The 25,136-nt window shown below is 39.8% G+C and overlaps 1 protein-coding gene across 1 annotated transcript in view; it reads right to left on the reverse strand.

Moving 5' to 3' along the window:
* The window catches only part of OVCH1 (ovochymase 1), a 173,544-nt gene that overhangs the window by 66,197 nt on the left and 82,211 nt on the right, over nt 1-25,136 (reverse strand). The window contains exons 18-20 of the mRNA XM_053719672.1: nt 20,820-20,892; nt 1,454-1,649; nt 382-536 (exon numbers count right to left, since the gene is read on the reverse strand). Coding sequence (XP_053575647.1) covers nt 382-536; nt 1,454-1,649; nt 20,820-20,892 — 424 coding nt within the window. The remainder of the gene's footprint in view (nt 1-381; nt 537-1,453; nt 1,650-20,819; nt 20,893-25,136) is intronic.

Consider the following 25,136-nt stretch of genomic DNA (forward strand, 5'->3'; position numbering starts at 1 on the left):
TTATTATATGTAAGTGACATAAGTGAAAAAAGAAAAAGCTTTCCTGTGTTTATTTTATAACTGTACTATCGCTTGAGTAGGTGTCTAAACCCTGCAAACCCTCCAGAGTAGTAAAGTACTACTGGACCTAGTTGAGCACATCTGCTGAGCCAAAAACAAGGTGTGTGTAGCAACCAATCAGCAGCTAGCTCCCAGTAGCGCATTTCTGCTACTGAGTCTACCTAGGTATGCTTTTCAGCAAAGGAAACCAATAGAACAAAGTTATTTGAAAGGTTTTCTAAAATACCATGTTCTGTGTGAACCATTAAAGTATAATTTTGACTTTTAAGATCGCTTTCACATTTTAGAAGACAAAAAATAAATAAAAGTTTAGGATACTACCTGGCATGAATCTTTTCCTTGAAGAGATGGAAACCCTGCACAGAACATGCGATCTGTGATTCCCCCAGGGTGATCTGAGTAATATGATTTGTTACAGACTTGGTTATCTAGTATAGGGAGCTCTAGCTGCTGCAAGCGAGTGGCAGAGGTCCCATCTAAAGTATAAAAAATAATATTTCAGCATGACAAATTTAAAAAAAAACCACAACCTTTTTTTACCTAGAGATGTTCAATTGATATTTTCTTGTCAGCTTCTTACAGCTATGCTGCATCACTCAAGTGTTTTAGCATATGGGTATTATGTCCCTTTAATCAGCCACAGGCTCTCTCACTTCTATTACCACAGACTTGTGGGCATTACAAAATTAAAATAAATCCATGTTATTGGGAGAATCTCCATATTTGTCTTGCACAGGGCTACATTATGACTCATGGGTCCCTAGTTAAAAATGATAATTTTATGGCAGTGTTGGTATAACTAGGACTATAATCCAGACTGGATTATATTCATCTTTATACCAACTCAGTCAAAATATGCATCTCAATTATTGTGCACTGAGGCTAAGTGGGCCCCTCTAGTCTCTCCATCTTCATTCAGTTGGCCCGAGTGCCTGAATACTGGTATCACTAAAGGAGGGCCAGGGTAGGCACCTACCCAACCTGCATAATTGTTTGCTCCCCCGTGTTCCTATTCTAACATGAACCACACTCCATGATCTGAGGCTTAGCCTTTCATGCTGTGCACTTCAACACCTTCATAAAATGATTTGACAGATTCAATGACAAATGGAGGCAGGGAGAGAGGCAACAAGACCTCAGATCTTCAGGAGGCATAATATGTAATTTCAGTAATAAGTTATATGTTTAGATTAGGGATTTCTGGTGAAAGAGGGGAAAACAATTTAAAAATAAACTCCAAAAGTTTCTTCTTCTCATTTTAAAGGAAATTAAAACAAATTTGAGCCCTAGGCACTGTACCTAATGGATAAGCTGGCACTGATTTTATAAACTGTGTGTTATACAGTTATATTGAGTACACCTGGATGAATGTCACTTCACAAGAGGAAGATACCTTCTAGAGTGTTCCCCCAACCAGTGACCACACACATTGAGGAAGGAGAAAGAGGTTCATCACTTGGGGGCAGACATATTGGCCGAACATAGCTGTTAATCTTTAGAGGCTCCTTTAAAAAAACCAAGGCAATATCATAATCATAGGTTTCTTGACTAAAGTCTTTATGAACCACAATCGCTTGGACATGTCTAATCTGTAGAGAGAGGGAAAGAAAAAACAAAGAAAAACAAAAAAAACAGCCACTTTAGTTTCATTTAAATTCTACCTGATTTTCACATGTAAAGATCTTAAAGAAACAAAGCAATACTGTTGGTGCACAAAACTAACCAATCACCTCCCTGGTAAGCTTCCCATAGGTGAGACTCATCTTCTACCAGAACAGATAGTCACATTTCTTTCTAATGACACGAGTCCACGGATCATCATAATTACTATTGGGAATATTACTCCTGACCAGCAGGAGGCGGCAAAGAGCACCACAGCAAAGATCTTAAATACCACTCCCCTTATACACAACCCCCCCCCCGTCATTCTCTTTGCTTGTATCATTGCAAGGAGGTGGTAAAGTTGGTGTCTGATTCTTCAATCAAGAGTTTGTTATTTCTTAAGCAGAGCAAGTTTGCTCTGTTTTTTTCTTGGGGTGTAGCCGTAGTCCATGTCAGTCTCTTCAGTAGGGCAGTAGTAGCTTTAAAGCCATTAGGAAAACACAGCAAAGCACAATTTACAAGTTCCTAACATGTTGCTGCCCTGGTATAGCAAGCCTGAGTAAGTTTACTCCGTCTTTTTTCTACAGGCCTATGTGAGGAACAGCATCCTCTCACGCTGGGTAGGCTGTCCCCCTGCCGGATGGCTAGATGCAGGCAAGTGCCTTTTATCTTCTAAGGATGGGAGATGGTGCACCTTAAACTGCAAAGATTATTTGGGTCAGTATATTTCCTTGCTAGAATATCTATTCTGGCAGGGTGCAGGCACATTTAGAGACAGTTTACCCTTTATTGGCCTGAAGGGGTTAAAAAGGAATATTGGGGCTCTTATTTTTGCTACATGGCAGCATTCTGTGCATTTAATTTAGACTTCATGGTTTCAGGTGTTCAAACGTGCTTTGTACTTTTTCCACATGATTTATGCTCTGTTATTTGTTTTCTTTATCGGTCCCTACAAGGGAGCGATTTTGTGACACAGCTATAGATACGCGAATGCTCCTTGTATAACGTTATGTCGGTTGGAAGCATGCGTTTTCTTAAAAGCGCAGCTTTCTCCTCAAGCAAGATTTTCGTTTTACTTTTAATGCCTTCCGCTCCTAGAGTAAAGTGCAACTTTTTGGAGCAGTGTTTTTAGGTAGTTGGTTGTTCTGATAGAACGGGAGGTTTAATTGAGCACTCTGTGCACCTTTCAGATGTCTCCGTCTTTCTTCTTAGTTTTCTTGTGGAGCTGCGCCATTTTCTGCATGTTGCCGATGTTTTTGTCATGTGACCCCGCATTATCCATCTGAGAACGGAGCGGGGAGTTTGTTTTCTGTCCCCGTTGTCAGAGATTCAATTACTCTGGGGGGCAGGGGTAATGTCAAACCGTTGTGGTATCTACTGCCGAGATGGCTCAGATTCTAAATAGCCTAGCTGCAGTATTTGTCCAAACGTCAGGGTTGCAGTTCAAGCTCTAGCAGTGGCAATGTAGCCTTTAATCTCCCTGATGCAACGAGTAGCCATAGCTGTTATGTATCAGCTGTTTTTAACTGATTAAATCTCAGTTTTTGGACAGTATAATTCTTTTATCTGATACTGAAGTGATCGCCTTCAGGTATATGCTTGAATACCTCTTGTACTGTTAAGGGAGGTTTTTGCTACTGGTCGACATAGATACCCCTGTCGTTGTCAACTCTCCTTTGATATTTAGGAGGGCTGGCTTCTTGGTAGACTTCCACTCTCCTGTCATTGTCAATCCTCAAGAATCTAATAATTTTTATATATCCTGTTATCGACTATGCTAGGAGAATTTTCTCAGGTATGGGAGAGGTCAAGGTATTCTTTTTCCCCCCCATCTCCGGTTTGTAACAGACTGTCTCCCTTATTTATCATGACACATGGCACTTAAAGTAGTAGGGACCTTTATTATTCTGATTAAAATGGCTGTTCCTTTAAGGGTGAAGTCTTTTATGAACAAGTGTGGCATCCTTTGGTGCGACGCCTGGTCTGTTTCCACAGTAAGGCTGTTAGGCCAATTTATTTTTTATTATTATTTCTGTTAATTTTCGTTACTTTGTACCTTCAAGAAGTTCTTCCCCTTGGTTTTCCAAGCAGGAGTAGTTCAAGTCCTCGTGGATACTCGATCTGTATTGGATCAGGGGAGGTAATTAAAGACACCCACAGCTAATTCTTATTCAGCATGTAGGGTTTACCCCCCGAGACAGGATCGGATCCTATGGGGGGCAGTCTTCCTGTTTTTTTCCTGCCTTAACAAATTAGCAAACAGAACAGTAAAGCACAGAACCATGGGTTTGGTTCCCCTCACAGCCCTGTCAGGAAGAAGCCAATATAGCCTAGGGGTTAGGTTTATGGCTTTGCAATTGAAAGGTTTTTGGTTCGCATCCATCTGTTGGCCCTGGATGTCCATTTACAGAATTCCTCCTAGACCTAAAGGGGCTGTAGATAGAGTATTCCAGAGTCCTCCCAGAAACAGGTTTCATCTCTCAAGATTATCTGTAGTCAGATAAGAAGAAACGTGTTTAGGATCTTCCTCTCTGGGAGTGATTGTCCAGTTTCAGTTTGGGAACAGGGGTTAGTTTATTTTCCATGTTATTCGTGGTTTAAAAAAAAAAAAAAAAAGTCACTACATTCTTTTTTGGTGAGAGGATTGATTTCAAGTGACCTTAGATCTAAAGGATAGAGGAAAGTAGATCCGGCAGCACAAGAACGTTGAATGACCTCCGTCCGGTGATACCGGAAGTAAAAACTCAGCTGTGTGTACCCAGACCCTGGAGTGCCGTAGCCCGAGGTAGCGCAGCCCAACTACCAAAGTATTATAGGAAGGAAAAAACATCAGGCACTGCACACGAATATGATATGCAAATAAAAATCGTCCACTTTATTAGTGTTGTACATGGTAAATACCAATCCAAAGAGTACAATACTGTGCGGTACAGGTCCTCAAACAGGCATACAGACAGGTGGTGTGGACAAAGGCAACAATCTGACGCCATTTTTATTTGCATATCATATTCGTGTGCAGTGCCTGCCATTTTTTCCTTCCTTAGATCTAAAGGATGCAGACTCAGGTTCCCATAAAAGGGTTCTTCTCCGATTTGTGTTTTACTTTCAAGCCAAACTATTTTGGTTTGTGGTTCAACAAGGGCTTTGCCATAGCTTCAAGTTTTCTCAATGGTTTCGGGAGTGGCGGCTCACCTGGATGGCCTATTGGTTTAGGTGCCATCCTCCTTTAAACAAATTCTCATTCAGAAGTTTGTTTTCTTCGTTCCACGGTTGGTAATGGAGCTGGTAAGGAAGTTCCTTGTCTCAGCTACAGGGAAGTCTGCATAGGCACTATAATTGTTTCCCTATCGATGGAAATCCTTCTGGCAGAGAAGACAAAACCCTTCCTCTTGCTTTTTTCTTCAGTCTTCTGTTCGGCATCAGCGGTTCAGTGTATGGAGGCAATTGGTCTGATGGTGCTTACATGGGCATCATCACTTTTCGATTTTGTTTGAGAGTTCTGCAGTTGCTCAGTCAGTGGAATGGAGATTATTCAGATTGTATCAGAGAATAGGTCTGGATCAATCGACAAGAGTCTCTTCCCATGGTGGGTTGTCAGGAATTAGGTCTCAGAACTCAGGCTTCGGAGACCTTCCTGGATGTTTGTGATCGCGAACGCTAGCATTATGGGCTGGGGAGGAGTCTGGGACTCGAAGAGCAGGGACGTTGGTCCTGTGAGAAGTCTACTCTCCCTTTTATCATTTTGGAGTTTATAATGGTTTACAATGCTCTGATGGCTTGGTTTCAGTTGTCTTATGCCAGTTTATTGGGTCCTAGTCTGCCAATACAGCCCCTAAGGCTTTAATATTTTCTTATCCGAGTTCCTTAGTCATGTAGGAAGTGTTCAGATTTTTATGTGGGCAGGTGCACACAGTTCTGTTTATTGGCCATACACTTTTCTAGAGTGGACTTCTGGGAAGCGGAGTTCTGTTCAGATAGACTTCCCATCTCGAGGAGGGGGACCTCCATCCAAAGGTGTTCTTCAGGTTAACATCCATTTGGGGCTTACCAGAATTGGTTCACATGGAGTCTAGTCAGAACATCAAAGTTTTCCTTGTTTGGTCAAGATCAAGAGATCTTCATGCTTTTCTGATAGATTAAGTTCTTTGTAACTTCAGGTTGACTTACCCTTTTTTCTCTGTTTGTTCTCCTTCCATGAGTCTTCGTTCAGATCAAATAGGAGAGAGCATTGTTTTTGTTCTATTGGCTCCTGCGTAGCATGTAAGTTCTGGTAGGGGGATCTAGTAGAGATGTCGTCTCTACCTCCTTGGAGATTTCATCCAAATTTCGTTTCTCTGAAGTTGCTGGCTTGAATTTAGCTAAGCGTGGGTTTTTCCGAATCGGTCATGCAGACCATGGTTCAGGCTCAGTTTATTTCTAGATATTATGGGTCCCAAGGATTTTATCTTTTCTCCAGGAAGATCTTGAGGAGTTATCTTTTAGTACTCTCAAGGGTCAGATTTCGGCTAATTCCATTTTGCGGATGGTGTCCTACGATGGTTTAGTTGTAAACTTTGTTGCTCTAAGTTGCAAATCAAGAGTTCTGTTCAGAGTTAGACTCATCTTGGCAGTGTGGTTCTCCTTATCTCGTATTCTGACAGATAAGGCAGTTCTTCGTACCAAGTCTGGTTTTCTTTCTAGGGTCCTTTTCGGACAGAAGTTTTTATTCTGGAAGATGTTAATTTTTCTCTGTCCTATTCCTTCTTTCATGAAGATAGGCTGTTGCACATCCTAGATGTTGTGCGGGCCCAAGCATTTTATCTTCTTTCTCAGGAACTTTGTCAGTCTTCTGCATTGTTTTGGTTTTTCTGGATAAACATATATGCCGGAAAGCTTCTTCCACTTTTCTTCTCTGGTTGCAAAGTTTTAATCATAGGGATCATAAGCCTACTGGATAATAGCCTCCTGAGAGTATTTCAGCCCCCTCCACTGGGGTGGTGTCCTCTTCTCGGGCCTTCAAAGATGAGGCCTCTGTGGAACAATTTTTTCTAAATTATATTAGTTTGATTTTTTTTGCCTCGGCTGGGGAATTTTTTGGGAGAAAAGTTCTTCAAGCAGGGGTGCCTTCTGTTCGGGCTAACTGTCTTGTCCCTCCCTTATCTGTGTCCTCTAGCTTGGGTATTGATTCCCAATAGTAATTATGATGATCCGTGGACTTGTGTCATTGGAAAGAAAAAATAAATTTATGCTTACCTGATAAATTTATTTCTTGACACGAGTCCACGGCCCACCCTGTATTTTCAGACAGTTTATTTTTGCATAAACCTCAGGCAACTCTGCACCTTACTTCCTTTCTCATTTCTCTTTGGTCGAATGACTGAGCGTTGTGGGCAGTGTTCCGTAAGGACAGTTTTGTGTGCAGCCCAGCAGTGAAACAGTTAACAAGAGAACCATACCTTGCCATCGGCATTGTGCAGTGTTTGCCAATTGCAGGGTGTGGTTACCTAATTAACCGTTTCACTGCTGGGCCACACACAAAACTGGCCTTAGAGGGAACACTTGTTGTGGGTAAGGGGAGTCGTATTTAACAGCTTTGCTGTGGTGCTCTTTCCCTCCTCCTGCTGGTCAGGCGTGATTTTCCCAATAGTAATTATGATGATCCGTGGACTCGTGTCAAGAAATAAATACATTTATCAGGTAAGCTTAAATCATGTCTTGCTTTATGAATATTCTCTAGTTTAACCTATCTTCACTCCTGCCCACCCCCCTTATAATTAATTCAAGCTAAACCCAGAAACTGACTACCTTGACTGAATTACCAAGGCTTGCCATGTTGTAGCAAGATAGAATGTTACCATGGCCACTATGGATTTAATGAGGCTACATCAAAGTCACAATCATTGCTGCCTGGGCGGTAATTTCACCTTAACCACATGCATACAAAGGCAAGCAACGCACATTACGGAAGAGTCTAAGTCAATCAATAGGTGTAATCAACTTCTGACAGTTTGTCATAATGATGACATTAAGGTGTAAAGTGTTGGTCCGCTAGATCTTGGTATACACAAGATCTCAACACACAACACTGTGGAAAGTTGACAAATACCCCAGAGAGACAGTGCATTTAAAATCTTGCTGTGGGTTCAGGTTAAAACTAGACATGTGTGATTTGGCCGAATTTAGTTTACGGACGAATTTTGGGCGATTCTGAAAATGAATAAATCAATCAGTTTCCGAATTTTCGGATCCATTATTCATATTTGGAATTTTTCATTGTTCTAATCTAAACCGCAGTTCCGACATCGCCGACTAATTAAATCACTAAAGATATTAACCCCTAAACCGCCGTTCGCCAACATTGCAGACACGAACTAAAATTATTAACCCCTAAACTACCATTCCTAAACATCGCCAACACCAACAACCTATTAACCCCTAAACCGCCGGCTCCCACATCGCAAAAAAACTAAAATTAAACTATTAACCCCTAAACCTAAATGAGAGCTGCTTAAATCCTATTGGCTGATTTAAATAGCCAATAGGATTTAAGCAGCTCATTTCTATTGGCTGATTTTATTTTTTCAGCCAACAGGAATGCAACAGTACCCCAATATAAAAGGGGTACCTTGCATTGAATCCTCAGTGTGTAGCGGACTATCACATGAAGATGACCTCCACGTCGGACCAATGGACCGCCGTCTCCGCACAACAACTGCAACGCCTCCGCAGAGATGAAGATGCCGGTCCCGCTATAGATTAACATGGAGCTGCCTGGATGAAGATGCTTTGATGCTGGGATGAATATTGTTTGCCGGACTTCAGCAACTGTGAGTACCGATTTTGGGGTTAGTGTTAGGGTTTTTGTTTAGATTATTATTTTTTTTTTTTTTTTTAATGGGCCGAAAAATAGCTGAATGCCCTTTTAAGGGGAATGCCCATACAAATGCCCTTTTCAGGGCAATGGGTAGATTAGGTTTATTTTTATTTTGTGGGTTTGGGGGGGGGGTGCGTAATGTTAGGGGGCGTGCATTTTATTTTTTGCAAAAGAGCTGTTAATTTTAGGGCAATGCCCTACAAAAGAAAATTTATGCTTACCTGATACATTTATTTCTTTTTTGACATGATGAGTCCACGGATCATCATAATTACTAATGAGATATTCACCTCCTGGTCAGCAGGAGGCGGCAAAGAGCACAACAGCAGAGCTGTTAAATAGTTCCTCCCTTCCCTCCCACTCCAGTCATTTGACCGAAGTTAGGAAGAGAAAGGAAAAGCCAAGGTGCAGAGGTGTCTGAAGTTTATAATAACCCACAACCTGTCTAAAAACCCAGGGCAGGCCGTGGACTCATCGTGTCAAAAAAGAAATAAATAGGGCAAGCATAAAATTTTCTTTTTTTATGACACGATGAGTCCACAGATCATCATAATTACTAATGGGATCCAATACCCAAGATAGAGTACACAGATGATACAGGAGGGACAAGACAGGGAACCTAAACGAAAGGCACCACTGCTTGAAGAACCTTTCTCCCAAAAGCTGCCTCAGCCGAGGCAAAGGTGTCAAATTTGTATAACTTAGAAAAAGTGTGAAGAGAGGACCAAGTTGCAACCTTGCAAATCTGTTCCACAGAAGCTTCATTTTTGAACGGCCATTAGGAAGCAACAGCCCTCGTGGAATGAGCCATAACTCTCTCGGGAGACCGCTGCCCAGCAGTCTCATATGCAAAACGTATTATACTCTACATCCAAAAAGAAAGAGAAGTAGCCGTAGCTTTCTGTCCCTTCCGTTTTCCTGAGAAAACCACACACAAAAAAAAAAAAAAAAAAAAAAAAAAAAAAAAACACGACGAAAATCCTTCGTCGCCTGAAAAATTAAATTTTAAAGCACGGACCACGTCCAAATTGAACAGAAGTCCTTCCTTCTGATAAAAAGGATAACGACACAAGAAAGGAACAACAATCTCCCGATTAATGTTCCAATCAGAAACAACCTAAGGAAGAAATCCTAATTTAATACCTAAAACTACCTTATCTGAATGGAAAGATAAGGAGACTCATACTGAAATGCCGAGAGCTCTCACACACTCTGAACAGAAGAAATAGCAACAAGAAATAAAACTTTACAAGATAACAACTCAATATCTAAAGGAAAGAATAGGCTCAAACGGAGCCCCTTGAAGAACTCTGAAAAACTAAATTCAGACTCCATGGAGGAGTAACTGGTATGAACCCAGGCCTGATCCTGACCAAGGCCTGACAAAAAGGATTGTACATCTGCAACCTCTACCAGACGTTTGAGTAACAAAAAAAGAGAATTGTTACCCCTTAGGGAACTTGACGCTAAACCTTCCTCCAAACACTCTTAGAGAAAAGACAAAATTCTAGGAATCCTATCTACTCCATGAGTAGCCCATGGATTCACACAGAGATATTTACGTCATATGATAAATTTGACTAGAAACAGGCTTTCGAGCCTGAATCATGGTCACAATGACCGAGTCAGTAAAACCCTGCTTGGATAATAGTGTTCAATCTCCAAGCAGTCAGATTCAGAAAAAACGGATTTGGGTGAAGGAGGGGTCCTTTAATTAGAAGGTCCTTCCTCAACGGAAGTCTCCAAGGTGGCAGAGATGACATGTCCACCAGATCTGCATACCAAATCCTACAAGGCGAAGTTGGTGCTATGAGGATTACCGAAGCCCTCTCCTGCTTGATTAGAGCAATGGCCCAAGGAAGTAAAACAAACTGAGAAAAAAATCTGGACAACACTTCCGGATGGAGTTCCCACTCCCCTGGATGAAAGGACTGCCTGCTCAGGAAATCCGCCTCCCAAATATTCCACCTTGGGATGTAGCTCGCCAACAGGCAGCAAGAATGGGCCTCTGCCCTCTGAACTATATTGGATACCTCTGTCATCGCTAAGAAACACCTCGTTCCTCCCTGATGATTGATGAAAGCCACTGACGTCATTTTGATCGACAGGAACCTAATAAACTGGACCGAGGCTAAACAAAGCCAGGCCAAAAGAACATTGTAGATTGCTTGCAGCTCCAGAATGTTTAAAGGAAGTACCGACTCTGGATGAGTCCAAACTCCCTGAGCCCTTAGGGAGCCCCAGATTACTCCCCACCCTAGAAGACAGGTGTCTTTTGTCACAATCACCCAAGATGGGCTGCGGAAGCAGGATCCGTGGGAGAGATAATCCAGAGACAACCACCATTAAAGAGAATCCCTCGTCTCCTGCTCCAGTGGTATTCAAGGAGACACATCTGTATAATCTCTGATCTATTGCCTGAGCATGCTTAAATGCATAGATCTGAAATGGAACCAAGCAAAAGGGATGATGTCCATTGCCGCCACAATCCGCCCCGATTACCTCCATGTACTGAGCCACTGAAAGCCGAGGAGTGGACTGAATGACTAGACAAGTATTGATAACCTCGGAGTTCCTGATATTTTGTCAGAAAAATCTTCATTTATATGGGATCTATTAAGGTTCCCAAGAAAGTTACCCTCGTGCTTGGGACTCTTTTCCAAATTTACCTTCCACCCGTGAGACCACAGGAAGGATAACACCATGTCCAAGTGGAATCTTACTAGCTGTAAGGAAGAGTCACAAACTGGAAGTGTTTGTCCAGAAAGGCCAACTTTAGAACTTGGGAATGGCACATAAAGGTATGCGTCCTTTAAATCCACTGATGCCCTAAATAGACTCTCTTGGATCAAGGAAAGAATGGGACGAATAACTTCCATCAAGAAGGACGGTACACTAAGAAAATCTGTTTAGACTCTTGAGATCTAAAAAGTTGTCTGTTTGTGGTTCACAAAAAAGAGGGAACCTTCAGATTGGTATTAAAAAAAACCAGACCCAGGATCTTTATTGGAACTGGAATCACTCACTCCCAGGTCTTAGATGTCTCCTACACAGTGTAAGAACCTCTCCTTTTGAGTGATCTGCAGATAGTCGTGAAAGCAGAAACCTGCCTCTGGGAGGAAAAACTTTTGAACTCTAATTTGAATCCCTGGAACACTATTTACTTTTGCCCAGGGATTCTGAACATCTCTAACCCAAGCCTGAGCAAAAACTGAAAGTCTGCCCCCTACAAGATCCGATCCCGGATTGGGGCATGTCCTTCATGCTGTCTTTGATTCAACAGCAGGCTATTAGGAGATATATATATATATATATTTTTTTTTTTTAATAAAATATCAAAAGAATTATGTCCGTCAAGCCAGATTCCCGCAAGGTCTTCCAGGAATCCCAAAAAGCTTAGACGTAGAGCATGCATCCGTAGAACAAGGCTCTTGTCGGAGTCGCCCCGGGTCCTAAAGTAACAAACGGAAGTGCCTCAGGATAAAATAAAATATATTATTCCATCTGAGTCTAAGAATTCTCTCTCAGATAATCCTGAAGTATCTTCCTCTTTCAGGTAACAGGGAAGAACCATTCAGAATAGTAACTACTGAACCAAACAATTTTATATTCTAAATGATTGAGAACAATTCCTCTAGTAATGCTTTCTACCTCGTGAGAAGAACATATAATGCATGAAATTCTGGGTGGAGTTCAAAAGGAAGCGCAGGGCACTGCATGTGGGCCATAAAGTTAAGTGGGACACTATAGGAGAAATTTGTGGCATAGATTGACCTTTACCAGCAATATTAACAGCGACTAAAGCGTGGGGCAAAGATATGTGTATCCGCTATGTTTAACAAGCAGCAGTGAGCCAGTGGGAGTATTTGCCAACTCCAATATTCACAGTCCCATTTGTTGTAACAACAAGTTGTTCTTACCGTCACCCCATGTATCCAGGCCGGTCTCAAGGTAGAGGCTGTATGACCACCGAAGTTCCGCTCCAAGAATCCTCCCTCGGATCCGACACCTGTCTGTCTTTTGGTGTCCTCCTGTCAGCTCTCCATACCCTCCTCAGCCGTATGCGGGAGGGGCACGGTCTGGTCTCTGTTGGTCGATACGTCAGCTCGCCGAGATAACTGCTGCTTGTTTCGGAACTTAATTCCGGTTGAAGTGTTCTGGGCTATGTGTAATCTCTAAAGTTAGCCGTGCTCACTGCAGGTAAGTTCAACAAATGTTCAATATGAAAATAAGGAGCACCGGCTGCGAGATAAGAATAAAATAAGTCTTTATTTACACCTTGGCGTCATTAAAATTCCATACGATGGCACAAACAATGGAACAAAATTAAAGAAATGGTCAGCAAACAGCAACTGACATGTTTCGGCTCCAAAGCTGTCCTCATAAGCAGCTTATGAGGACAGCTTTGGAGCCGAAACATGTCAGTTGCTGTTTGCTGACCATTTCTTTAATTTTGTTCCATTGTTTGTGCCATAGTATGGAATTTTAATGATGCCAAGGTGTAAATAAAAAGACTTATTTTATTCTTATCTCGCAGCCGGTGCTCCTTATTTTCATATTGAACATTTATAGATTGACCATTGTCAACAGACTCCTAAACAGCAAAGGTCTTAGGAGTAGGTTCAGAAAAAAAAATGTTGACGCAAAAAACGTTACTGTCTCTTTAATTTTTAAAATATAACTCATCTTTTGTGTGTTCTTGTTCCATCCTAAATCACAAAGTATGAAATAAACCGTAACCGCTGAAATTCTGTTAATAAAAATTAACAGATAAAAAAAAAACGTAACTGTCTCTTTAAATTTTAAACTAACGTTTTCTTTTTGCACGCAGGAATGAGGTAGCAAACCAATAATGAAGCACCTACTTACACCTCCGATTTTGCTGAGGTGTCCATTTAAATGCAATAAGACTCATTTATCTCAGTTTGATGACAGACATATTAAACTGTTTATTTCTTTGTATAAACGATATGATAAAAAACATAAGCAAGTCTGAAACGCTGTACTTCTCACAGCGCTGGCTGGACCCGCATTGAGAGGGAAAAAACACTAATGACTGTTAGATGCTCAGCCTTCCGATATTAGATTGCGTTTTCCACCTCAATTACTAACACAGCCACAACGTAGCTCCGCCCCTCGTGGGCGTGATAATACTCCATTACCTGGCACTTTCATTATGCCTGTGCCTTAAGCTAGGGGAAGGTGCGGCCCAAAATGGCGCCAAAGGTAACTCCACCCATCGTGGGCGTATCACTAAACAATCTCCCAGTCATTAATATGTATAGAGAGGCTACCGGGAGCCAACTGAACCACACAATTAGGTAAACAGCCACACTTAGTTCCCCCAGCTAAAAAATGTGCTGTCACAGGAACCCTGCTACTGCAAGTAAGGTAGCGTTAGCCCAAGTGAGAGACTCAAACAATTATCCCCTGAGTCATAAAACTGTGTCCCAAGTGACTGAGGACCCCACAATACGCACTTCGTTCCACCAGTGTGCTAAAATGTGCTGTCACAGGACCCCTGCTACCGCAGTAAGGTAGCATTATAGCCCTTATAGGAATAGGAGTAATGTCCCAATAAAGTGCTCCACTTCCTTAGATCTCCCAGACCCAGAATAAAAAGTTAGCACTTCCAATTAAAATCTGCCCAACAGCAGGGCAGCTCAGCAGGTTTATGAGGTCCTCTCCCTCACATAGCCCTGTGAAAAAAGGATAGAGCCTGAGTAATCTGACTTAAGCCATCCTAGTTAGGGCAGCATCAGTATGGGAGGCACAGTGAGAATTATGTCCCACAAGTTCCCATTGCTTTAAAGCCACCAAAAGCTCTACTGAAGAGACTGATCTGGACTACGGCTACACCCTAGAACAAAGCAGCACTCTCTGGCACTACTTTAAAAATAAACTCTTGATAGAAGAATCTTTAACACCTCACTTTACCTCTTCCTATCACCAACGTAGGCAAAGAGAATGACTGGAGTGGGAGGGAGGAAAGGGAGGAGCTATTTAACAGCTCTGCTGTGGTGCTCTTTGCCTCCTGCTGACCAGAAGGTGAATATCCCATTAGTAATTATGATCCGTGGACTCATTGTGTCATAAAAAAGAAAAAAGGACCTTTTAAAGGGCCCTTGGTAGTTTATTATAGATTAGGTTTTTTATTTTGTAGTGGGTTTTTTTTTTTTTTTTTTTTTAAACGGGGTATTACAATAGAAATAATTTTCGTTTTTTTGGATAATTTTGTTTGTTATTTTTTGTAATGTTAGCTTTTATGTTTAAATATTTTTATTGAGTTTTACATATTCAAAAGGTTCAGTATGAAAAGAAACAGATCTGAACATTAAACAGTAAAAGAAAACAAGGGAGAAAGGGGGGGGGGGGGAGGGAAACAAAAAACAATTGAGTCTTTTGTCATTCAACTTTTTCAAAAATCTACTATATTTACTTTTATATGCATCAATGAATACCTGGGGAGTCATTGGGAACAACATCGAAACAGAGATTGTGGGGGTATGTGGTACCACGTTTTGTGACCATTAAGCATCCAATAAAACCATATTTTGTTGAACATCTCCCTTGTATCTAAGATCCAGTAATGCTAATTCATAGAGCGTATATGTGGTGTTGATCTGGTTTCTAATCTCTACCCAAGTGGGAACTCCACTCTTCCAGTGTCTTGCTATACAAGTTCTTGTGATCGTACAGAGTATTCTAATGAGTGTATTTATAGCATTATCGAACTTCTCTATGTGTTCATGTAGCAAAGCCTGTGCTATCATGAGATGGAAATTTTCTTCTAGCAATACACTAATAAGATGTGATTGCCAAATTTTCTTAACACCTCTGCACCCCCACCACATGTGCTTGTAAGATCCCTCTTCACCACATCCCCTATAACACAACCTGCTACTCGTCTTTGAAATGTGTGATGTCCTCATGGGTGTAAGATACCAACAATATGCTATTTTTATTATTCTACTCCTCAATGTCAAAGCTCCTCTCTATGTCTTCTTCCCACCTGTATATGACACTATTCTTGGTGTTGCCAGAAATTGTATGTATATCTATGTACAGCTTGGAAATGGATTTATGTGGTCTGTCTGGTGAGTCATATTCTTTCTATTGTGGTTTTAGGTTGCCAAGACGTTCCTTTTATGTATTTATTAATGGATGTCAATGGTTGGAGATATAAATACCAGTGTAGTTTGTAGGGATGAATAATGTCCTTTAGCTGTGAGTATGTTATTTTGTGATTGGTCACTAAATCTGCCACCCTATAAAGCCCTTTATTTGCCCATTTGTCCACTATGCTATGAACTTCCTTTGTAAGTAATCTAATTGGGATCAGCAACGAGAATGATGGCAACAAACCCTCACCTTTCCATATAAAAAGTAAATCCTGTTGTCTAGCTTCTGTGATAGGAGAGGTATATGCGTTTTTTTTATGTATTCCCTTATTCCATAATATATCATCTTGACTATGTTTTCTACATCTGATTCTAGAGTGATCTATAATATTTCTTTAGATAGTCTCCCCAGAAGAGTTGGGAGATTCTTGATGCCCTGTAATAATCCACTAAATTTGGTATGCCCACCCCTCCTAGTTGTCTGTGACGTGTCAGTATATTAGATGAGATTCTAGATTTGCTACCTCTGATGAAGGCTATCAGTTCTGATTGAAGTGAGGTTAATTCTAGCGTCTGTATTTTGAGTGGTAATGTCCTGAATAAATAAAGACGTGGAAAAACGTTAATTTTGACTGCAGAGAGTCTTCCGTACCAGGAAAACAAATGTCTTTTCCATCTTAAGTCCTGCCTGTTCTTATCAATGGAGTATAGTTGTATTTATGTAGGTGATCTAACCGGGGTGTCAAGTAGACACCCAAATATTTTAAGGAATGTTTTGCCCAGCGGAGGTCGATGTTCAATTCAATATGTTTTTTCGTGATTTGTGGTAAAGCCACTGGCAAAGCTTAGCACTTATCAAGGTTAATCTTATACCCCGAAATTCGGGAAAATATGTCTAGTATAGAGTAAAGATTTGGTAATGAAATAAGCGGTTTGGTAACTCAACAGGATGTCGGTAATGTTAGCTTTTATTAGTATAAGCTTAGGTTTTATTTTTATTTCACAGTTAAGTTTGTATTTATTTTTAAATAGTTAGTAAATAATTGTAACTTTAATTTAGGTCTATTTTAATTATGTTAAAGGGACCGTCAACACCCATGAAAACTTTATCCCATACCTTAGATCAACAACAAAAAAAAAAAGCCTGCACCGCATCCCATCTTCAATAACACTAACGTTAGGTGGCTAATCTTCAATGAACATTTAGTTTTCAGCTGTAGATATGGCCACCAAACTCCTCCCCCTCCTCCTTCTTGTTTTAAATCAATACTCGTTTACAGGGACACTGTTCTATTTCTAATGCGCACGCGCTATATAATTGTAGTACACTCGCTATTAGAAATAGAAAGCGTCTCCGTGAACGCGGCTAAAGAATCTAGCCGAGGATTTGATTCTCATTGGCGGAAGACTTAGAGAAGAAGCCTCCTACGTAACAGTGGGGGGAGTTTGGCAGCCATATCTACCGCTGAAAACTAAATGTTCATTGAAGTTTAGCCACCTAACTTAGTGATACTGAAGATGGGATGCAGTGCAGGATCTTGTTTTGTTGACCTAAGGTATGGGATAAAGTTTTCATGGGTGTTGACTGTCCCTTTAAAGTTAGGGGGTGTTCGGTTTAGGGGTTAATATAGTTTAATCAAGGCTGTTGCGATGTGGGGGGCAGTTTAGGGGTTAATAGGTTTAGTGTTGGCGGCGGCGGTTTTAGATAATTTTGTTTCGTCAATCGTCGGCATATAAGTTACGTTTTCTTTATTCATATGCATTATTCTATTCTAAACTTCAGAATAGAATGCATATGAATAAAGAATGGATCCGAAAAAAAACGATTAACTAAACATAAGTAATTTGCAAAAACAATTATTTTTTTTTAAACTTAATTACTTTTCGGCAATTTAGTTAACTAATGAAAACTAAACTATTTTTTTTTTAGCGTTGCACATGTCTAGTTAAAGCTCACCAAGTGGTCCTTTTAATGACTTGTGGTGGGATTTCACATGGAGCCTTTTTAATTATACTTGTGATGGATTAAAAAAAGGAAATTTATGCTTACCTGATAAAATTTCTTTCTTTTACGATATGACATGTCCACAGATTTCATCCTTACTTATGGGATAAGCAGGAGGGGTCAGCAGGAGGCGGCAAAGAGCTCCACAGCAGAGCTGTATATATAGCTCCTCCCTTCCCTCCCACTCAAGGCATTCGACCGAAGTTAGGAAAGGGAAAGGCAAAGCCAAGGAGCAGAGGTGACTAAAGTTTAATCAAAATAAAGACCTGTCTTAGAAAAATGACAGGGTGGGCCGTGGACTCGTCATATTGTAAAAGAAATAAATTTATCAGGTAAGCATAAATTTCCTTTTCTTTTACAAGATATGAAGAGTCCACAGATTTCATCCTTACTTATGGGATACAATACCAAAGCTATAGGACACGGATGAAAGGGAGGGACAAGACAGGAACCTAAACGGAAGGCACCACTGCTTGAAGAACCTCTCTCTCAAAAATAGCCTCGGACGAGGCAAAAGTATCAAATATGTAAAATTTGGAAAAAGCATGAAGAGACGATCAAGTTGCAGCCTTGCAAATCTGTTCAACAGATGCATCATTTTGAAATGCCCATGAGGAAGCCACATCCCAAATAGAATGAGCCTTAATCTTTCAGGAGGCTGCTGTCCAGCAGTCTCATGCAATTATCATGAAAGCACCCATGTCTAGTGCACACTATATGAAAGTTATAAGGAACCGCAGAGCACCGCATGTGGTCAAAAATAACTTTGTTATGTGGGCACTTGTACCATTCTAAGTACAAAGCTTAACATTAAACGGCAAACCGGCATCCAGAAAAGTATTTATAACTGAGCAGAAGAGAACAAGAATATTGTAAACGGTCTCTTTTTGCATATAAACACAGGTGTGCTTTGGCATTTGATCTGGTATGTAATCTGTTCAGGCAGTTTGATCTCATAAAAAAAAATTGAAAACTCCCTTTAATGCCTGCTTAGTCTTATGAACCCCACAGGGCATGTGTAAGCCAACAGTGTACAGACTTCATCTGAAAAGGATTTCCTACCAAGGCACAGGGAAAAACAGAATAGCACTGCAATCGTTTCTTTACAAATAGAAACAAAACGTATGAACAGATTAGAACGATAAAGGCACTGACACCAGGTATTATCAGTAGCACCGGTATCACAAATTCCCCACTATAATAGGAATGCTTAATTATTGCCACTATCCAAACGGGCCCGACGATCTCTTATTATAATAGTCGCATGTACCCAAGTCTCTCCGGACAGCGCAAAAACCTCTCAGCTGTATCAGTGAACACAGCTGAGGAGGTATTCGGCGATCCATCGGAGAGAGCAGAAATTGTTTGCGCGCTAAATGGCGGGTAACAGCTCCGCCCATCGTGGGCGTATATGACCCTGAACCGCCGGGACAAGTAAATGGTGCGCCCATAATGGTGCCTGCCACAAAACCACCCATCGTGGGTGTATTGATAGTTTTGAACATCCATGCGGCTAATAATGAAAGTTAAATAAACTTTCAGCAGCACACATTAAACGGCAAAAACCCGTCGGCTTCTACTCTGTAAAAAAAAAAAAAAAAAAAAAAAAAAAAAAAAAGCAGTAAAAGGCAGGAGTGCCTCATATGAAAGGGGACATTATACGCAGCTATGTACACATTAAACCCCTTATCCTAGGTGTGCAAAAGCCGGATAACTACTACCCACAGCCTGTTCTTTATTTCAAAATAAGTATTAGGAGTCCGGTCCTACCCAACAGTGTCAGCCAGCTAGGGGAACCCTCCCTGTCTGCTGAGAACTAAACAGAAGCCGCTGGGTTTTAGAAATTGCTTAAAAATACATGGCTGCTCCTGTAAACGCTAACCCCCTGTCAGGGATATGTTTTACCAAATAAAAAGTTCCAGCTCTTTTCTGAAAACATGTATAGGGAGCCCCCAAAACTGAGACCCATGAATACCCAGCTTGTTTCTGTTACACCAAGGGGTTTTATCAGAAAAACAAAGCATAGCACTTACCTTTAGAAGGCTGCCCGGCAGCAAGGCATCTCACCTTTCACATTGGCCTGTGGAAACAAAGTCCTGAGTATTTTCTTCCCTCAGACTTTGCACAAAAAAAGGGCAGCATACAATCAATGGGAGGCGCAGTGAGAATAAAATCCCATAAATTCCCATGGCTTAAAAGCCACCAAATGCTTCTCTTATTGTTATGGAAGAGAATGATTTGGTCTAGGCTACATCCCAGAATAACATAATACACTGTGGTATTACATAAAAAACAAACACTGGATTGAAGAATCTATAACTAGCACCTTACTTTGCCTCTTCCTATCACTAACACAGGCAAAGAGAATGACTGGAGTGGGAGGGAAGAGAGGATCTATATATACAGCTCTGCTGTGGAGCTCTTTGCCTCCTCCTGCTGACCAGGAGGCGTAATCCCATAAGGATGAAATCCATGGACTCGTCATATCTTGTAAAAGAAAGCAAAACATATAACACATTTTTTAACGCCACAATGTAAACACTTCAAATACATTACTTGATTCAAACTGATGTGCGCAATTCTAGCATAAGATATAGGTGCTTAAAAGGGACATTAAACACTAAAATAAATGCTAGATAGAATGGTGCTTTAAAAGTACAGATTTGTCTGAGAACAACATGTAGATATGTTTGATTAAAGTTTCATTAGCTGTTTCAATGTTGACAAAAAGTAAAGTTTTTTTTGTCTTTAAAACAAAGAGCTGACATGATGTAACTTAGGTTACCTTCTCTACTGTTTACAATTAGGGACCGTTATAAATAGGTCACTAGAGTGTGCAGTAAATGGCTGTGTGTAATGTAACAGTGTTCTGCACTGAATTCTAACAGGAACTGAAAAGCTCACAATTTCAGAATGGAAATGCAGGAAAAGGGGACAAAATAAATAATGAAAGTATATTGCAGAGGTTTTTTTTTATATGTACGATGTATCATTTTAGATTACCATCTAAAAGTGTTTAATGTCCCTTTAAGAAAAGTTCTGAATGGCTGCATTGTGATTCCGCTTAGACACATTCACTAAGGTTACATCACTTGTTATTTTCTATAAAAATTCTATTTAAAAAACCAAAACCCTAGCTATTCTTGTATTATCAACAATTGGTTACGATGAACTGTACCTGTTCTGTCGACTCAACTAAATACCTATCATGGTCTCCAGCAATTACTTCCCAATAAGCAGGGTTTGAGGACCTGAAAATAAAAAAAATATATAATTATATGCAACTTAAATTCCCCATTTAAGCACTAAATTCAACTAAAATTCAACCCCATTTTATTGAAAAGAAAATTAGAGAGACATGCAGATTACTTATTTGAATACCTGCAAGTATAAAAGGAATAGGAAAGTCAAAATTACACACTTTCATGATTCAAACAGATCATGTCATTTTAAAACACTTTTAAAGCTTTGTTCTCTTGGTTAAAAAGGATACGCTCATATCCCACACTAGTGGGAGCTAGCTGCCAATTGGTGCCTGCATACATTTGTCTTGTGATTGGCTAACTAGATGTCAGCTAGATACCATTAGTGCAACGATGTTCCTTCAACAAAGGATAACAAGAGAAATAAACATTTAAATATAAAAAGTAAATTTGAACGTTCTATCCGAATAAAAAAATAGGTTTTTGGAGTTTACTGTCCCTTTAATGATACCTTAGAATGTGTTTCTATGTTTTATAACGAGATGAAATTTTGAAAGCAACTTTTAGTGCTAATTAGGAAACGCGCACACTGTTTTTAAAGTAGATATGAGGGTGCCTTTATTTTGTTAATATATAGAACAGCTCTTAATTTACTTATAATTTTCTCAGAAAGTAGATCTCAACTGAACCACTGCTGCAGCATAAAGGAGAAGAACGTGTCAGTGACCAGTACTAAACAGACTAGTAATTTGGGGTTTGCTACCAGTAGTACAATACAGTTTCTAAATACACAAAATGGGCTGCTTTGTGGATGTAGTGCAATATTTCTTTTAATCTAGTAAAATCAAAATTGCAATAAACATTCCAGGTATGGTCTAAACATTACAATATGTTTCCAACAAATTGTTTCACCATTGCATTTGAAAGCTCGGGACAATACAGATGGGGTTTGGTCTTTTTCTTCTACTCATTCTGGCTTTTATTATCCCATTTGGAGCTATTTAACCTTTTCACTGCTGAGACATTTCAGACCCATGTGCTGGAACAGTTTCTAGTTGTCTGGCACATATCCTTAACACAACTTTTTTCCCTGTGAGTTGCCTTCAAATAGAACCTCTGTTTTCTCAGCAGACCATGCATTTTTACAAAATAAATTTTGTTCCCAGAAATACCATAAAGTGGGAATTTATATGAAATGAAAAAAAAAACTACATTTGGGTGTAATTTTTGATAAATCACATCATTGCCTGTGGTAGGATTTGTGGCTACAGAGGCAAATACATTTTCCCCCACTAAAGAAATCATGTACCCTGTCATTACCGCTTCTGCTTTCTGATGTATTAATCAGCTATAGATAAACTTTTATCCATTATGATAGAGAAAATAGATTCTTGTTATCGCATCAAATCCTTGGCTGTTAATCTATTAGAACTATAAAAGTCTGCTGTTCCAGCCCATATCTGGGATAAGTGCTTTTGTTTAACAAGAAAATTCAGGATAACTCTGCTGATGTGACACCCATATGTACCTATTTTGTCTATACTTAACTTAAATATGTGTATCTAGTGGGGGAGATTTATATTGATAATACTAATTGTTTAGCTCCATCAAACCTACTTTTTGGCCTACCAATTTTGAGAAGGGCAATATAAAAGTAGAGGTGTTGGTTTATAATATCCCTGTCTGAAAGACTCCTGATAGCGCTCTTCTGGCAAAACTAGGAATACTCAGGCTAACCTTGTTGAAGTGATATTTATATGAGCCTAAATTACATGTAGATATCTGCTGGTCTAAACGTATATTGCCCATCTCTTTGAAAATCTTGCCGTACATCAATATTGATAGTTATTGCTGAGTGTATTAAGGTTTGAGTACTTAATAGGCCTAGAAACGCCTGATCTTAAATATTACACACACACACACACACACACACACACACACCAGACAAGCACTCCAGATATCAGGATACAAATGCCCGGGGTGCAACAGAGGGTAGGATAAGCAAAAGAAGAGTGCACTCACCAGGACTTTTCAATGATTTATTTCCTAAGATGTGAACTTTTTCGGGGGTTTAGCCCCTTCCTCAGACAAACAAAAACAAATGTGCATTAAACCAACACCAGACACCCTTATAACAGAACTGCCATCCAATCACCCTAAGGGTGTCTGGTGTTGGTTTTATGCACATTTGTTTTTCGTATGTCTGAGGAAGGGGCTTTTTTTTTATTTTTTTATTTTCTTTACACATCCATACGGTTTGTATGGACAAATATATAACTAAAAATTCACCTAGAAATTCTTTTTTATGACTTTTAGAATTAGAAAATCAGGAGAAAAAAGGTAATAGATCTTCACTAGAGATCCCTTCTGGATGTAACGAATGGGCTAATACACACATCACAAATAATAAAGACTTAATAAAGCAACTTGATGCACTTTTCACACCTAAAAATCGATCTAATTCAAAATATAAACCATATTAACAGCGGAGGTTAAACAATTTGCAGTTTGAAATTCTTTGTTCTGCATGTGAAAGTCTGACATGGAAGAGAGAGAAATACAAAGAGCAGAGTACACAGTCTATGTCAGAACAGATAGATATCATGATAGCAAAATTAGATGACTTAGAAAACAGGGCTAGGAGGAATAACCTCAGAATAAACCTAACTGAGGAAATCTTGGAGAAAGACCTCAAAAGATTTGTGGAAACAGAACTATTGAATTTATTTACCATTTGACCTGAGGAACAGGCAATAGTAATTGAACAAATACACAGAATAGGTCCAGATGGAATAAGAATTAATAGGCCAGTTATGAAATTGTTAAAATTTCAAGACAAGATTAAAATCATGAATGCTAGGAAACTAATTAGATTAATTACAAAGGGGAAAAAACTTCTATTGTTTAATGATTACTCAGTAGAGACTTCTAATTAAAGGCGCAGTATGGCACCATTATGCACCAGGTTAATTCAGGAAGGCTGGAGAGCTAGATTGTTATATCCAGCAAGAATTAATGTGCAAACTAGAGATGGCAATAGATTATTTACAGAGGCAGCTGAAGTTAAATTTTTTTTGGAAAATCAGTGGTAAAAACGGGAAATAAGCATGTAAGAATTTTAATTTATAGCATTGTTTTCATTTATCGGGTTTCCTTTTTATAATAAAGTAAGATGGGTATACCCATAGACACTAAATTTGAAATGTTTCAAAAATAACTATAAAAGTCAATGTCTGCATGAACTAACATATCAGAGTGGTGCCTCTGCAATAACATAGCAAACCAGAGTTGGCTCTGCATAATGAATCACCCAGTGGAGACAATATATCACCATCCTGACCTGGAGACAGGATGACATCCTTTTCACCATTATACCTAGATCGATAACATGTCTAACAGGAAAACTGCAGGCAGACAGGTTTTCAAGAGAACCTGTTCACCTGCAAATCGAAAAGCTCTGTTCAATTCTTCCAGCTGCTCTTGGGCATCCAATTGCATGAGAGGAGGGCCTTTCAATCACCATGAACAAGTGAGTTTGAGGTGATTTATCTCTGCCACCTAGGATAAGAGCAGTAAACTGCTTCTTAAGTTTGTGGTTGCAGACTCACACTTTCAAGCATGAACTGCAAGTTCTCAGAAGCAGGCAATGCATCTTGATAAACGTTCCCATTAGTTTAAAGTTTTCAAATGTGTTTAGTTTTCTAGGTATCCTTTGCTGAAAAGCATAGGTAGGTAGGGTCAGGAACTAGCCGCGGATTGGTGGCTGCATATATGACTTGTCGTTTGCTTACCAATGTTTTCAGCTAGCTCCCAGTAGTGCATTGCTGCTCATTCAAAGGATACCAAGAGAATGAAGCAAAATTCATATTAGAATTTTTTTAAAACTTTTCAATTTATTTCTATGGGTTGAATCATAAAAAGAAAATTTATGCTTACCTGATAAATTTATTTCTTTTTAGACACGATGAGTTCACAGATTTCATCCTTACATGTGGGATTTCACCTCCTGGTCAGCAGGAGGAGGCAAAGAGCACCACAGCAGAGCTGCTATATATAGCTCCTCCCTTCCCTCTGACTCTAGTCATTCGACCAAAGTTAGGAAGAGACAGGAAAAGCCAAGGTGCAGAGGTGTCTGAAGTTTACAAAAAATTAACAACCTATCTTTAAGAAAAACAGGACGGGCCGTGGACTTGTGTCTAAAAAGAAATTTTCTTTTTAAAGACACAATGAGTCCACGGATTTCATCCTTATTTGTGGGATACAATACCAAAGCTAGAGTACACGGATGACAA

The sequence above is a fragment of the Bombina bombina genome, chromosome 6 (genome assembly GCF_027579735.1).
Source record: "Bombina bombina isolate aBomBom1 chromosome 6, aBomBom1.pri, whole genome shotgun sequence".
Classification (NCBI taxonomy): Eukaryota; Metazoa; Chordata; class Amphibia; order Anura; family Bombinatoridae; genus Bombina; species Bombina bombina.